General features: G+C 63.5%; 1 protein-coding gene across 10 annotated transcripts in view; it reads right to left on the reverse strand.

Annotated features, from left to right (window-relative positions):
• The window catches only part of ADGRB1 (adhesion G protein-coupled receptor B1), an 81,901-nt gene that overhangs the window by 52,414 nt on the left and 13,207 nt on the right, over nucleotides 1–16,280 (reverse strand). For 7 of the 10 annotated variants that reach the window (XM_067712730.1, XM_067712735.1, XM_067712734.1 and 4 more), the window contains exons 3-12: nucleotides 6,062–6,223; nucleotides 4,996–5,106; nucleotides 4,476–4,640; nucleotides 4,167–4,332; nucleotides 3,642–3,814; nucleotides 3,169–3,333; nucleotides 2,854–2,955; nucleotides 1,165–1,271; nucleotides 759–953; nucleotides 549–617 (exon numbers count right to left, since the gene is read on the reverse strand). In XM_067712730.1, the coding sequence (XP_067568831.1) occupies nucleotides 549–617; nucleotides 759–953; nucleotides 1,165–1,271; nucleotides 2,854–2,955; nucleotides 3,169–3,333; nucleotides 3,642–3,814; nucleotides 4,167–4,332; nucleotides 4,476–4,640; nucleotides 4,996–5,106; nucleotides 6,062–6,223 (1,415 nt within the window). The remainder of the gene's footprint in view (nucleotides 1–548; nucleotides 618–758; nucleotides 954–1,164; nucleotides 1,272–2,853; nucleotides 2,956–3,168; nucleotides 3,334–3,641; nucleotides 3,815–4,166; nucleotides 4,333–4,475; nucleotides 4,641–4,995; nucleotides 5,107–6,061; nucleotides 6,224–16,280) is intronic. The other 3 variants (XM_067712733.1, XM_067712738.1, XM_067712739.1) reach the window with 2 other exon arrangements.

A 16,280-nucleotide genomic window follows, 5' to 3' on the forward strand; every position in this document is an offset into this window, starting at 1 on the left:
ATCAGGGTCCTGTCGGTCACTCCCTAGCCCCGCAGGGCTCTGGACCTGACTTGGGAAGCAGACCGGGACCTGAGTCTCCATCGCCACCGTGTGCACGGGAACCCTGAGCCCAGACGGGCCGCTGCGCTCCAGCCCGGTGGCCAGGGGTCCAGCTGGGAGGAGAGCGGAGGGTCTCCGGCCACTGCTGTCCCCACTCCGGGTGCTGCCCTGGGCACAGGAGTATTGGCAGGTTCCAGGTCAGCCTGGGAGGAAGGGAGGCGGACCAGTTTCTCCAGATGAGAAAACGCCACGTCCCGGTGTGTACCCCACGGCCAACAGGTTTTCTCATGCCCCTCCCCAAGCCCCGCGTGGTGCGTCCTCTGACGGGCGGGGAAGCCGAGGCCCGGAAGGATAAGTGACGTCCTCAAAGTCACGAGACTGGCAGAGGCTGTGCTGGGATTTGAACCCAAGACCCCACCCTGAGCTGGCCTGGGGCTCAGGGAGCCACCAGAGAGGTCCGCGCCCATCCTGCTGCTCTGGCCGCAAGGGTCCCGGACTGGCATCCCTACCAGCTGGGCCTCCTCCCACTTGTCCCGGTTCTCCTCCGCCAGCAGGTTGCTGATGATCTGGACAAAGTTCTGAAAGGAAGAGGGAGAAAGGCCAGTGAGCAGAGGATGAGGCACAGAATCACGGCCCAGACGTGACCAGGGTCAGGGCTCCATCTGCGGTCAGGGCTCGGTCTAACGCTGGGGGGGAGGACCGCCCTCCTGGGCGCCCACCTGTACATCCCCCGGGGTGGGGCTGTAGTACGCCCTCCGGAAGATCTCTGTCATGTTCCTCAGGACATCGATGGTGGAGAGCAGGTCCCCGCTGTAGCTGGTCCCGTCCTGGGAGATCTCTACCAGTGTCTGGATGACCTCGGAGACCCCCTCTCCGGGCAGCCCGCGCTGAGCCTTTGCCAGGTGCTCCCGGGTCTGGGGAGGTGGAGGGTATGAGTGCCATGATTCTGCAGGTACCAAGGACCTCCCATGCCCAGAGGGTCCTCTGCAGCCCGCAGCCAGTGGCCATGGCTGACTCACGTCCACAGGGTGTGCCACTGGGGACACAGGGCTATGTCTGAGGACGGAGGGCAGAGGCGAGCCCTGGAGTGACGGGTGGGGCAGGAGACCCCGGGGCCGGCCTCACCATCATCTGGATGTTCCGGTAGTCGATGGAGACACAGCGGATGTAGGTGGGGGGCTCCCAGTAGGCGATGCCCACCTCGTCCAGCTCACAGCGTCGCAGGATGAGGCCTGCGGAGACGGTGGGTCAGCTCCGTCTCCCACTTCTCTGGTAGATGCCCGTGTCCCGGGTGGGAGGCCCACCCCCGGCTCCCAGGCATAAGCCCCTCTGGATGAGACCCTGCAGCCCTAGGGGCAGGCACTCGCCTGTGGCCTCATTCCAAGAGCAGAGCTGGCGTGGGGGCCAGGCATCCCTTAGTTTCTTTCACTCAGAACATTTCTTTTTTCAAGTGTGTGTTCGTGGCTCTGTTTTGTTTTGTTTGGCCGCGTGGCTTGTGGGATTTTAACTCCCCAGCCAGGGGTTGAACCCCGGCTCTCAGCAACGAGAGCTCGGAGTCCTAACCACTGGACCGCCAGGGAACTCCCTCACTCGAAGCATTTCTGAGCAGACGCCACAGGCCAAGCACTGGCACCTGGCAGGAGCCAAACCTGCAGGCATCCCACCGGCGTGGAGGCAGAGCCCTGGGCCGAGTGAGGGGCTTCAGTGTCCAGCCCAGGGCCTCTCCTCGGGCCCCTTCCTATCCAGAGCCCCAGGGAGAACCCAACGGCCCGGCCCCTGCCTAGCTCCACCCCTGGGATCAGGGGGCCCCCGATGGCCCGGGTGTGCTGCGGACACTGGGCAGCCTCGGGGCTGACTGGCATCAGGTGTCGACGGCCTGGAACACAGGCACAGCCTATGACTCAGAACTTACTCCCAGGGAGCCAGGCACAGCTGTGCACACACAGCGGTGATGACCTTAGGGAACTGCCACAACCCTGTCACCCAACAGGAGCCACGGGGCAGGACAGGACACCACACCTGCTGCACAGCATGGCGCAGAGTCCAGACGAGAGGCCGCACATGCAGACAAGAGGCCAGGGGAGTCACACCAGTCCGTGACGTGTATTTATTCATTTGGCTTCCCTGTATTTGTAAGACGCTACCCAGAACATGTATTATTCTGGGTAGGGGGGCTACAACCACAGCTGGAAATACACAGCCTCTACCACGTGGACCAGCCCTGTCGGGTGGTGGGGAACTCACAACACACTTGTTTTACAGAAGGAAAACCAAAGTTCAGAGAGGTTAAGTCACTTCCCGGATGTCACACAGCAAACAGGGGTACAAAACTGCATGCACTCCTCAGATAAGAGGGGCAAAGAAAACCAAGCCAAGCTTGATGCGTCCGGCCCCTTCTGGGAGCCCACCCTGCTTCTTCCACACCTCCCATCACTCCACAGGGCTGCACGGGGATTAAGATGACCGTGTTCAAAGCCAATTTCCTACTTAATGGCTCCCAAGCCCAGGGCAAGTGTGTTAATTCCTCTGTGCCTCAGTTTCCCACGTGTAAATGGGTGACTTTGTGGGACATCGCACTAAAGGGCTTCATGCTGGCGCTGGCTCCTGGTGAGCTCTCAGGACGCGGCGGCCCTGGACCCCTGCCTGTACTGTGCCAGCCTCTGTGTGCACAGGGCTGCCTGGGCAGGGTCTGGGCCACGTGCCCTGAGCTGACAGCTCCGTGGGCGGGCCTGAAGGGGCATCTCGGTGCCTCCCCTGCACCTCTGTGAGGAGAGGACAAGAGCCCCGCACAACACCTGCCCCACCGGCCCTCACCTGTGGCGTTGCGAGGACACCGCACTGCAGCCACCTCTCCGGCTGGGGTCTCCTTCCAGATCACAGCGCCCAAGCTGTCCTCAGCGCAGATCTCATGCGGCTCTGCCAAGGGGCAAGACACGTGAGTGGGGGTGGGGCACGGGGGGCGGGCCGAGACCTGGCAACAGGGTCAGGAAGGCCAAGGCCCTTGCGAGACATCTACCCTCACGAGGGGGAGTCCTTCCCCAGCAGAACTAAGCTCCAAGCTCCCTCCCCCGCCACTCAGGAGGCCCCTCCCCAGAGTCCAGCGGTGGGGTGGGAGTGCGGGACGCTCACCGGGACACCGCTGGGCACTGCACTGCCGGTATTCATCTTGTGGGCCCCGGCAGGCTGCTCCCCCGAAGAAGGGCCCCAAGCAGGCGCGCTCCCGCCGCTGCGTGCCACCTCCACACGTGACGCTGCAGCCGCCCCACGGCGTCCAGGCCTGCCACTTCCCGTCCACTGTGGGACACGGCCATGCACAGAGCCACGAGGATGGGGGTGAGGAGGGTGCGGACACAGGGACGCAGGGGCAGGAAGCCACGAGGAGAAAGAAGTCGAGACCCAGGGCGGGGAAGCCAGAGCCCAGACTGATACAGGATCAGACAAATGCCTCCTGTGCACTGGTCCCTCACGGTCACCCCCCCGCCCCCCACACCCCCAGGGCCATGTACAAGGGCCCACCAGGAGCCCCCCGAGGTCTCACCCCTCCCGAGTGGCTCACGCCCACCAGATCCCCCCACCCGCAGGCCCTGGAGCATGGCCCTGACCTGGACACTGCTGCAGGAAGCAGTCTCGCGTTTCCACCCAGTGGCCCTGGCACTCGGCGCCCCCGTACGAAGGCCCGTTGCACTCGCGCGTGCGCTGCTGCCGGCCCTGAGAGCAGCTGGCGGAGCACGAGCTCCAGCTTGACCACTCATTCCAGTTTCCATCCACTGCCCGGCCCAGGGGAGGAAGGGGACAGGAAGGCAGCGTGAACACCCAGGGCCCACACCCAGCCTGGGGCACAGGTGTGAACACCCCACAGGTGTGCCCCCCCCCACGAAGTCTGAGGCATGGGTGTGACACCCAAGAGGGCCCATCACCCCAACGCCCACGGTACGCGAGTGAGAACGCCCCAAGGTCTCCAACCTTCAGCCTGATCACAGCCTGAGCTTCCAACCTGAGCCCCCTATTAGGTGGGTCTGAGCGGGCAAAGCGGGGCTCCCAGGGCAGGGCTGGCCGGTGGCCCACTGGGCCCTTCCCTTCCCTTCCCGCCCCTGTCCCACCTCACCCAGCGCCCTCCCTCTCACCTACCAGGGCACAGAGCGATGTTGCAGAACTTGGTTTGCTTCTCCGGGCCCTCACAGGGGTTGCCTCCAAACTGGGGTGGCCTGCAGGTGCGCGTGCGGTCCCGGAAGCCGCGGCCGCAGGTGCTGGAGCACAGGCTCCAAGGCGACCACTCGTCCCAGGCGCCATGCACTACGGAAGGAACAAAGCACTCTGCGACCCCTGTCTGCCCGAGCCCGCAGCCCGGTCACCCGCCCCTGATGCCCCGCCCTCTGACCCGGACGCCCCGCCCCCTGCTCCTGTTATTCCCCCGCCCCCCACGGCGCGCCGCCCACCTGGACACACAGCGGAGTTGTTGCACAGCCGCTGCTCCCGCAGGGGCCCGCTGCACTGCGTGCTGTAGGAGGACGACACACAGAAGCGCGTGCGAGTCTGCCAGCCCTCACCGCAGGTGCTGGAGCACACGCTCCACGGGGACCACTCCTCGGCCGCGGGGTCACCTGTGGGCCCAGACCTACAGCATCACAGGCCTGCTGCTGCCCCTGCACCCGAGCTACGGTCAGACCGTCAGGCGGCCGCAGCAAAGTCCTTGAGCACCCCACCCGTTTTTTATTCTCGACAGTCCCCTTCTCCTCACACCACTTCCCCTAAATCCAGTGTGCCTGGAGACAAGAGCCTGGCACCTGAGAGGTTAGTCTAATTATGGAAAATTATTACAGTCATTACTTAGAAGCAACAGCAATTAATAACGTATAGTACTTGCCCAAAGACCTAGTCCCCTGAAACCAACTTTCCCCACTTCCCAGGGTTTTAGTGCATTTGCGTTGTCAGCCCCGCCCAGCCGCTGCCACTCACCTGTCTGCGGGGCAGGAAACCCAAACTGCTGCAGCTCGTCTCCCAGCTCCTCGCGCCGCCGGGCATCCGTGGACCGCAGGGACTGGCTCCGGGAGTTGGTGCGCCCGGCGGCTGCAGGGCGGGTTCAGGTAAGCGTCCAGGCCGTGGCCTGCAGCCCCCGCCCTGCAGCTCTAGAGGGGCGCTCTCGGCCCTTGGTCCCTCGGTCCCCAGCCGCAGCGGGGTCCGGGCTTGTCAGCACCAGGGCCACTTGGCCGCACCGGACAGGTGGGAAACTCGGGACCAGGGCACCCTGGCCTGGCGCCAATCCCTGTCTGGTCCAGTCTCCCCTGCCCTGCGCCCCTCCCTCTCTTCCTCCGGGGCCCGCAGGAGTCACCTGCGGGTCAGCACGTCTGAATGGCTACTGCTCTCCGCTGCTGAGCATCCCGGCAGCGATCCTGCCCCCCGCGGCCCAGCCCCGACACCCCAGGGCCCTCTCCAGGCTTCGGAGATGAGCTCCTCTCCCCAGGAAAGTTCGTCGGGGAAAAAACAACCCGAAGAATGACAATCTCATTATAACTTGATTTAATTTTATGGAAGCAGCTAAAATATGCATGAGGTCATTAGAGAGCCTTATTAAAGAAATACATCCTGGAGGCAGCATCCGGCTGGGACAGTCGGGTCTGGCCAGGGCTAGGGATGGCGGTGGCGGAACAAGCCCCTCAGCCGGCTTTCCACGTGCACCCCAGAATTCCCAATCCACAGTTGCTAAGAAAGGCCCATCCAGTCCTAACACCGGGTCCCACCCTTCCTCCTGGGCCCTTACTTCTACTGGTCCCGCCCCTGGAAGGCCCCACCCTCTGACCCCGCCCCTGTCCCAGGTCCCGCCCCTCGTAGCCCAGGCCTTGCCTGGCCCGGCCCCGCCCCGAGCGCCCTCCCTCCCTCCCTCACCTGGCCAGGCCCTGCCCGCCCCTCCCCGCCCTTTTCCCCGCCCGGCCCGGCCCGGTCCGGGTTCCTGCCTCCGCCTGACCCCGCCCCGAGCCCCTCCCTCCCCCGGCTCCGCCCGGGACCCGCCTGTCCGCGCACTCACGGCCGCAGGCCTTGCGGTTGCACAGGCGGCCCTCCTCCAGCACCCCCTCGCAGCCGCCGCCTTCAATGCCCGGTGCGGGCAGGCAGGTGCGCGTCCGCGTCTGCAGGCCTCCCCCGCAGTCCCGCGTGCACTCGCCCCACAGGGACCACAGCTTCCAGCCGCCTGGTGGGGACCAGAGGGCAGGGGTCAGGGCCAGGGGCAAAGGGCTGCGGTGTCTTTCGGGGAGTGACCTCTAGGGGTCTCCCAGGCAGGGATCCGGGGCACAGCAGCCCCTGCGAAGAGGCCTCCGCGTCGGAACCAGCATAGCACCCTGGAGGGTCAGCTAGGAGGCAAGTGTGGGCCTGGACGGGGTTGGTGATGGAGTGTGAAGCAGAGGCCGACAGGGCCGGGAGGGGCAGAGGTGCCAGGCAAGTTGTGGTCCGGGGCCCACCCCACTTCTCTCTGGAGTCTCTGTGCTCTCCGGCTCTGTCTACAGGCACCTGGGCCAGGGTCTCCACTGGCTTTGAATCCAGGTCCCCAGTGTGGGGCTGGACACAGAGCTGGAGCCCCAGGTGGGTCTGGAGAATGAATGAATGAATGAATGAATGACACCCCTGCCCACCCCAACGGCTGCCTTATATCAAGGGCCGGGTGATGGGCTGGGGGCAGAGGGGCTCTCCTGCCTGACACCGAGCCTCGCGCCCTGCTGAACCCCCTCCCCATGGTCCTCAGTCCAGTATCCTCTGAGCCTCAGTTTGCTCATCCCCCCATCCCCTGCCATGACCCATGTGCTCATTCCCCCAGCTCCCGCAGGGACACCAGAGGTGACCGAGGTCCCACCCCTGGTAGCCGAGTGGGGTCTCACACCCAGGGCCCCGCCAGACGGAGCGTCCCCCAGACCCAGCAGACACTGGCTGCTGAGGGCCTCCAGGCCCCTATGGCCACCCTCCTTCAGCCCTCTCAAGGGTCTTCTCCATCCCGGCCCCGTCCCCCCAACCATCATGACCTCGTGCCCCTGAAGTTCTGAGCCCCTTGGTGGCCCCAGTGCCACCAAGGACACTAAGAGGGACAGCCTCAAAGTACTGGGGAGCCATTGAGGGGTGAGAAGCAGGGAGGCCACACATCTTGGGCCAGAGCTGGAGGCTGCACTGATTCGCTCAGGAAGGGGCCGCTTCATCCAGGCTTTCTGTTCAAAGGCCACACTTAAGGTGCCCAGATCACTCCTGCCTCGAGGGACTCTGGTGCCGCCACCCCATTTGTCCTGGAGAACCCCAGGGCCCCTACACTCCCAGCATAGCAGGGTCAGGGCAGACTCAACAAGGGCACGCAGCCTCACCGAGCACCTACTTTGCGCCGGGCACCCTGCACACAGCCAGCCCCCCGACACGGCACCCATGTATGAGGAGGCGAGGAGATGGCATTGCCAAGGCCCAGCACTGGGAGCTGCACTAGAGCTGGGCCACTGCCCCATGCTGCCTGCTCACCCGGGGCTGGAGCAGGGGAGCCAGGCTGGCCGAGGGCAGGTCACACCTGGCCCAGCAGGAGCGTCCCTGATGCCTCCTGGAGGCTGGCTTATCTGGGGAGCACATAGGGTGGGAATGAGGACTGTGCAGATCCTGGAGGGTGGGCACTGGAGCCGAAAGGCCAGGTTCACATGGTGGCCCCAGCACCCACGACCATGGGATGGTTAAGTCCACCCTGCCCTGGCCTCACACCCCTCGCCAGAGGACGAGGGCACTACTTCCTAGGACTTACACCTGTGAGGGTAAATGGCAAGAAATGGCTGGGCGACGACAGGTGTGGGCGTCACTGGGGTCGGAGTCGATCCCAGAGAACTCTGATTGGCAGCAACTTGGGCGTCCAGGTGCTCTGGTCTGTGGAGGGCCGCTTGAAAGGTGCCAGAGCCCCTCCCAGTGGTCCCTGCGCCTGTGCTGGGAACCGACCAGCAGGGGGCGCCGGAAGCAAATGAACGGGAGGCGGGGGAGGGAGCCCAATTTCCCCAGTTTGGAAGGCGGGGCTCATTTCTCCCTCCACGCCCCCAAGCCCTTGAGGAATCTTCTCTCCCCTTGCAGAACCCACCCTCCCATACGTCTCACTTCCCCCTGAGCCCAGAGACGAAGAGCATCAACGGGCCAAGGGCACACAGAAGTCAAGCCTCCTGTCCTCCAGACTTGCCATGCTGGTGGGTCACGCAGGTGGGTGGGGCAGGTGGGCGGGCCGACGCACCCAGACAGGGACCCGTAGCGGGGGCCGGCTCGGACCTTAATCGCTGTCGTCTGGGGGTGGGCGTGGACCCGGCTCTGCCCCTCGCGCACGCGCAGTAACACTTGGTTCCTAGCCGTGCAGCGGCGGCCCAGGGAGGAGCTTCTCACTCTGTGGGAGCCCGACTGAGCTTTGCAGGGACCCTTGCTTCAGGGGGCCGAGGGGCCCGGTTCTGAGCCCCTTCCTGGGTCTGGGCGTGACGGCTTGTGCTCCCACAAGGGAGGCCTCTCTGCTCCCATTGTTCAGATGGGAAGATCGAGGCCTGCCCTAGTGACGGGATGCGCGTACTCCCCCAGTTACGAGGGGGCCGAGCAGGAATCGCCCAGGTTGTTGGACCCGGCCCATACACCCTTCAAGGACGGTTGCTTCCCTCAAGGCCGGCTCTCAGGGCGGCATCCTGGGCAGGCGAGTACTGACTCCCCCACCCCTGTCTCCCCCACTCCGTGCCAGATGCCTCAGGAACCTCGAGTCCCAGTCCACCCAGGAACCAAGTGCTCACCCCACTTACAGCAGAGCAAACTGAGGCTCAAAGAAGGGTGGTCCAGACAGTCAGGGGCTGGCGATTCCCCCCCCCCCCCCCGGAAGGAGGATCTGCCCTAGAGTTGAGGAGGCATGGAGGCCCGAGCCTCAGAAGACAGGCGCCAGGGTCCCCAGGGCTGAGTAAGAACCAGAAGTATGGAGGACGCTACACAAATACGACTTCCTTGTGGACAGAAATGTCCATGCCCTGGGGGTGAGAGACAAACAGGCCAGGGCCCCGGGGGAGGGGGTGGGGAGCCCCCATGTGCACACGGCAGGACTGGTGGGCAGGACTGGTGAGCGGCTCGGCCCTGAGGCTGCGCAGATATGGGGCCCTCACTGCTGCCACTCTAGGCGCCTTCACTCTGGGGACCATCAGCCCCGCAACCACGCTCACCTGGCAGGTGCAGACAGGGAGGCCAAGTTACCCACCGGACGGACAAGGAGAGGAGCTGGGACTGGACCCATGATCAGATTCCAAGCGCTCCCCCTACACTGCCCCCCAGGCAGAGGCTGCCCGCCAGGACCACTCCCAGCCTGGCACTCCAGGCCTCAGTGGTCTCACCTGCTGAAGCCACCCTGTCCCGTCATACTGAGACAAAGGAACAGGGAGGCCTGGAGTCCAGGGAGACAGGCCTGCCGGCAGGGACAAAGTGGACACGTCCTGCCTGGCCCCCCTTGCTGCCCCAGCCCAGCCCCCGCGCGGAAGCCTGAGTGACGCGGAAGCTGGGGAAGTGGGTGGGAGAGAGAGGGTGTCCATGCTGGCTAATCGCGGGATGCCACTTGGTTCCCATGGCAACTGCCGCAGAGCTCAGTCTTTCAGGATAGACTCAGGTTAGGCCTCCGCTGCCAAAACACCCACAATTTCAGGGCTGGTTACCTTGGTGACCCAGGGGGTGGGGATGTGGTGGGGGGAGGGGGAGGAGAGGAGGGGTCATATCGGGAGAGGCCAGGCAGGGGGTCCACTGGCTCAGAGCACAGACTGCCCCCCAGGCCTAGCCCTGACCCTGACCACACACTGGGCCTTAATCCTCTTCACAGATTGCCTTCTGATCCTGGACACAGGATCCCTGATCCCCTGTCACATACTGAGCCCTGATCCCAGTCACGGACCGATCCGACCTTGGCCGCACTCCCACCACCGATGAACACTCGGTTAATGGTAGCTGCTATCTTTGTTATCATTTTTATTTTTAACGTGTGTCCCCCCCACGGCTGACACCTGATAAATGTTTGTCAAGCAAATGCAGCCACGACCAGGGAATTACCCAGGCAGGGCTCCTGGGGCCCGCAGAGCTGGGCACAGGGGAACTCAGGCCACCCTTTCCTGGGTGGCCACGGTGCTCCTGGGCCGGGTGGGCTTTGAGGGGGCAGCAGAGGCGTGGGCAAGGCTGGGGGGTGGGCTGCCCCTCCAGGCCCGGAAAGAAGCCGCCATTCTTCCCGGGCTCAATGCCCCCTCTGTCTGGAAGCCTCATTTCCATCTCATTAAGGGATGAATAGAGCCAATTAATGGCCGCCAGGCAGCCTTGGCCGCCCAGGAGAGAGAGCACACGGAGAGGGGGGCTCCTGGCCCCCTTCCCACCCTGGTGCCCCAGCCTTCAGGCCATGGCCTCCCTGGTCCCTGCGCCCTCAGTCAGCTGGGATGAGGGCGCTGGGGGGGAGGCCCTCTTCCCGCTGGGCCTTCCCGCCTCCTGGGTCCCCTTTGGAGGAGGGGAGCGGTGCACTTCCCGTCTCCTCCAGCAGAGGTCTCCCCAGTCTAGCAGGTCAGGCAGCACCCGGCTGGGGGGTCAGCCCCTGCCCATTTCCGCCCCGCCCCTTCCCCGACCGTCAGGCCGGGTTCCGTGCACATCCACCTCGGCGAAGTCCAGCCCCTGTGCGGACCCCTACCCCCCACCGAGTGAAGGTGTGTACTGCGGCATGCAGGCTCCTCCTCTCAGCCCCCTACATGGATGTGCAAATGAGGACCACAGGGAAACTGGACAGCTCCCTGAAGCCCCTCTCCAACCCAATCCCCAGTCCACAGCGCCCCTGGCTCCACAGGTCCAGACCTGGTGCATCCTTCATCAAGGCCTGCAGCTCCCACTATCGGGGCCCGAGTGACCAGCAGTCTGCCCAGCTGCCGCAGGCACCCCTGGATCTCAGGACGGGCTGAGAGCCGTGCCCACTGCCCACGGGGCCACTTGCCAGAGAAGGAGGACAAGGGGGTCTCCTCCAAGCGTGGCAGAGGCGCCAAGACCCTATGAGCAGGAGCTGTGCCATCCCTGTTTTCACAGAAGGGAAGCTGAGGGGCGACTTGGCCCCGTCTGCGGGGTTGCTCACTTTCTCAATGCTGCTTTCCCTGAGCCAGGCAGGTGCCCCCTAAGAAGGGTGCCCGTTACAAGCTCGAAGGGCTGGGTCCCACCTGGCTTTGCCCTTCGGCGCTGGATGCCCTGGGCAGGTCTCTTCTCCCTCAGCCTTGGCTATACGACCGACAGCGCTTCTCCCCACCTTTTAGGGAAGTGGGACCCCAGCAGGGCCACAGCTTCCAGTCTCCCTGGCCACCGGGTGGTGTGGGGTGAGCTCTGGCCTCTCGTGGCAGTTCCTCTGTGGGTGATGCCCCGTGCGTACTTATTGTTTTCATGGGGTCACATCTTGCTATTTCCATCTGGAATGGGGGCTGTCTACAATGGAGCCTGAAACCTTGTTTTCCAGATTTTTCTAAATTGCCCCTTGTGCAAAAGCGCAGCTCCCCTGGCTGGGATGACAAACCCAGTCCTGGCAGGGAGGCCCTAACCCTTCCTACTCCCACCCCGACCCTGCTCCCCACCCCCAAGCGCCCAGTTGCCCCCAAACTCCAGAGACACGCCCTTCCCCCTGGGATTCCCCACTCGTCCCTCCCCCCAGCCCAGCTCCCCTCCACAACCTGCAGGCCCCAGAGAGGGCTCGCAGCCTCCCCCTGAGGGAAGTTGTGGGGCATTTAGGGTTGGAAAGACTCCAAATCCCTTGGGGGGGGGGTTTCAGGGCAGGGGCGCCCCAGCTGAGAGGCGAGGGGCCTGGAGGAGGCGGGTGGAGCGCTCGGCATCTCCCCTGGCGTGTGGCCTTGGGCAGGTCACGGCCCCCAGGCCGGCATCGCGGCCCAGCACATGCCCGGGATGTCACACACTCACACGCTCAGGCTCCAGCCCACCCCCCACCCCCCGCCCCATGCAGGCATATGGAGGGGGCACATGGGCACACACACACAGGGACACACACACAAGGAGACACACGCACGCTCACCCCCAGCCCTCAGGATGCGGCTTCTTCATTATCTTACATGTCACTTCTGCAATAAAATTCTTTAATTAAAACGTGAATATTTAAAACAACCCTTGAGAGAAACGGCACATCTCACCAGAGGCAGAAAAACGCAGAGAGACTCTGGGAGGGGGAAGGAGGGACAGCCCGAGAGCACGCGGGAGCAGGCAGGCAGCGCAGAGGGGCAGCCGGCGGGGCAGGGGAGAGGGAACAGTTGCTCTGGCCTGAGGAACGCTTGCCAGTCGGATGCGTGACGTGGCCATGTGGCATTTGGACAGGCCGGGCGGGGGCAGGGCTGAAAATGGGCCACGGGCTGGCCTGGGCCTCCTGCTTGCTCCGGCTCCGGCTCCGTGGCTATGGAGGGACGCGCCTGACCCAGCCTCCCCTGGCATGCGTGAGGGGACGCAGCTCCCTGGGCACAGGCTCGGCAGGCAAGATACGGGGTCTGGATCTGCTGTGTGTCTTCTGAATTACTGCTGGACCTCTCTGGTCCGTATACCACCCCACCCCTACGCACACATGAACACACACACACACACCCTCTCCTTCTTGCAGGAGAAGCCCCAGGCAGGACCACCAGGTGACCAAGAGCTGGCTCTGCTCTCTGTCTCCCCCGTACAAGCTGTGTGACCCTGGCTGCTGCCTTAGCGTCTCTGTGCCTCCTTCCACTCAACGAGAGTTAATCAAGGGCCTGCTGTGTGCCAGGTACTGGTCCACACACGGGGCTTCGTCAGAGAGCAGGGCAAACTCCCTGCCCTGTGGTGGGTACATCCTGGCAGGGGCGGAGAATAAGGACACAGGAAATTCTCCAGTGCTCACAGGCGATACCGTGTGGGAAGAGAGAGAAAGAGGGAGAGAGAGAGAGTGTGAGGCGACAGCAGGGCTGCGGCTGCTGCCGCTTTCTGCAGCAGGGCCAGGGCGTCTTGAGAAGGTGCTATCTGGGCAAGCACTCAAGGGAGGGAGCCCTGTGGGCACGTGGGGAGGGTGTTCCAGGCCAGGGAACAGCCCATGCAAAGGCCTTGAGCAGGGAGGTAGGTGCCTCGCTGGGGAGCCATCTCTGGGCAACTGGCAAGAGTTAACTGGTTAAGATGTGGGTGCTTCCTGCACAAAGGAAAACGCAGAACGCGGCTACTGCCACTACTAAGATCAGGTTTACTCCCAAGGTCTCAGAAGCATCAGGACCTTCTGAGTCCAGGGCATGGGCACGGGGTCTGAGCTGCCTGTGGGCCTGGGCGACCATGTCCCGTGCCCCCCGCCCCGCAGAGTCGAGCTCCTCGCTTCATGGTGGCAGCCCCAGCCCTCATGCCCTCCGAACTGTCTTCCACGAGACTGCCAGCCCTGCCTCGTAGCCTGGACTTCCGCTTTGTCAGGATTGCTGAAATCGGCTCGCACAGAGCCAGCCTAACACACACACACACACACACACACAGCAAGTACATACCACAAGTGCACACCTGCACATGCACACGCGCACAAACACGACGCACTGCACACAGGCACGCACACATGTATACACCAACCATACACTCATGCACAGACTCACACACATGCCCGATGCACTGCACACACGCACACATACACCGTGCACGCACAGCACACATACTGGCAACGTGCATGTGAACACACATAATACATGCCGTGTGTACACACACATGCACGCATGCATACTTGTACACATGGATGCATGAACACACACATGCTCACGTAACACACGGCACACATACATGCACATGGACGCATGAGCACATGCACACACACACGCACGCCTGCCCACCCCTTTCCAGCACCAGTTCCAAACGTGCCCATTCTCAGAATCTCTGTGCAAGCCCGAAGCACCCAGCTGTGGTCTCCAAACAGCTCCGCTCCTCCAGTCTGCCTCTTTGCCCCCCAAGCCCTCTAGATCCTCTACCTCATAGTAAACACAGATAGTGGCATTTCATCACTGACGTTGCTTCTGCTTAGAAACACTTTCACCCCAGTTCTCATTCCTCATAACAATCAAGAAAAGAAGACTTTTTACTCTTTCCATTTGAAAGACAAGGCCCGGGGACACAGCGAGTGTGGGGCGGGCTGGGATTTGAACCTGACCCGGTCCTATCCTGGGGCGCCAGGTCCCAGGCTCCCTCTCAAACGACATTCCCACCAGATGACCCACGGGGTCACGGTCAGGTCCCGCTCTGTCCTCTGGATCTTCCACCCCAGCCCGGTCCTCCCCGCCACTTCCCCACCTCGGCCGAGGTCCTCACTCCTGGCCAGAAACCTGGGAGGGGTCCAGCCGTCTCCTGCCTCCACGCCCACATCATTTGCATCAGCAAGTCCGTCAGCTCCACCCCCCCAAGATCCTGCCCCTTCCTCCCACCCAGGCCAGCGTCTGCTCCCTCCTGGATGCCTGCAGTGCCCTGTCCCTGCCCCGGATTCCCCCTCCGAGCCCGACATTGCATGTACAGCCCCAGCGATGTCACCCTTCTGCTTAAAGCCCCCCACGGCCCTTCAGCTCTCATGATAACATGCAGACTCCGGCCAGGAGGCCTGTCCACCACCGTACCCGACTCCAGCAGCAGGGCCTGCTCCCTCCAGCACCAACGTCACAGCACCACAAGCTCCTGCCACTTGCCACACATGTATCACACCAGCCCCGTCCCCTTGACCTTCTCCCGCAAGCTCCACACGGCTCCAGCTGTACCAGGTATCTACCCGGCACGGTCACTGCCCCGAGATGCTAACAGAGAGCAGCTCTTGCGCTTTGGTTTCCAGTGTGGGCCAGGCCCCAGGGCAATCAGGTCTGAGGTGACTGAAGAGTCCCTCAAAGCACTCAGCACTCTGCCAGCGAAGACGCTGAGGCTCAGGGGCAGGTGACCACTGGGGAGTGGCTGAGCGACATGTCCGGCCAGGCCCCTGCCCCACTGGTCCTCCTGCATCCGCCCACCTCCCAAACTAGCCGTCGGCCCGGCATCTCTGCTCCATCCTCCTCCCTGCCACACCCTGAGGACCACTCCCACCACCACGCTGCGGGGTCTGCCCACGCCAAGGTCACAGTGACCTCTACCTTGCCCAGCCCGAAGGTCAGCCCTCCCAGCCTCCCACGCCATCGCTGGGGGCCCTGACACAACTGATGGAAGATGGGGCTTTTCTGCCGGCTTCCTGGACACCACACCGCCTCCACCTCCCGGGGCGCTGCCCGCCTCTTCCCTCCTCTCCTGATCCCCTCCAGCTATGCTCACCGCTCCACGGAGGTTTCTAATCTGGGATCCACGGCCCGGGGCCCATGAATAGAACCATGTTCCAGGATAGCTGGTTTCCTCTGTAACCCCACGTAGCTTCTCTGATGCCTTTACAGACGTCACTCGGAGGAATCCATCGGCCTTACTGGCTCCGGAGACACCAAGAGCCCTGGACCATGTCACCTGGTCTCATGGTGACCTGCCCGCATGAACGCCCAGCCCAGTCTGGCCCCGGACGCCTGGCACGCTGTCTGGTGTCTCAAACTCCACGTTCGGTGAAGAGCTGTCCCCTGACGCGGCCCCAGCCTCCCGAGACACCCTGGGCGTCCCGCTCCAAGCACGCACAGGGTCTCCCTCCTGCCCGATGCCAGGGGGCCCGCTCGGTGTCCCATTCCACTGATGGCGCCCTCCTGTGCAGGTGGCCGTCTCACCGAGGAACCCAAACTGCTAAGAAGGTGGGACCAGCTGAGCACACGCCCAACCCCACCTTTGCCCTGCCCTGCCCTCTGACCCGCACGGGGCTCACCCGCACCCCTCCCAGAACCTCGAACATGGCCCCCTGACCTCCAGGTGACATGCAGCCCCGCCACCAGGGTCCCTCCCCCTGCGGTGTCTTCATCACCACCTGACGTGCCTGTTTCTTGTGCTTTGCCGTTTAACACCGCCCAGACCCAGAAGGCAGCTCCACGAGAGCGAGAGCGGGGCTTTTGTTTTGTTTTGTTTTGTTTTTGTTGTTTCTTGTCTTCCTTGCATGTCCCCGGCGCCTAGAACACCTCACAGGCGCTGGGTAACTAACTGCTGCTTGACGGTTTGCATGGCTGTAACCATGTGCAAGCCCCACACTGCATCTCCTTGACCACATGAGTCCACTCTGCTCACTTTTTCTCCCGTGTCCCAGGAGGCCCCTGCAGACCCCGGCCACAGGCCACAGCAGCCTGCTGGCCCATGAGAATGGTCCTGCC

This window comes from Pseudorca crassidens, chromosome 17, assembly GCF_039906515.1.
Source record: "Pseudorca crassidens isolate mPseCra1 chromosome 17, mPseCra1.hap1, whole genome shotgun sequence".
Lineage (NCBI taxonomy): Eukaryota > Metazoa > Chordata > Mammalia > Artiodactyla > Delphinidae > Pseudorca > Pseudorca crassidens.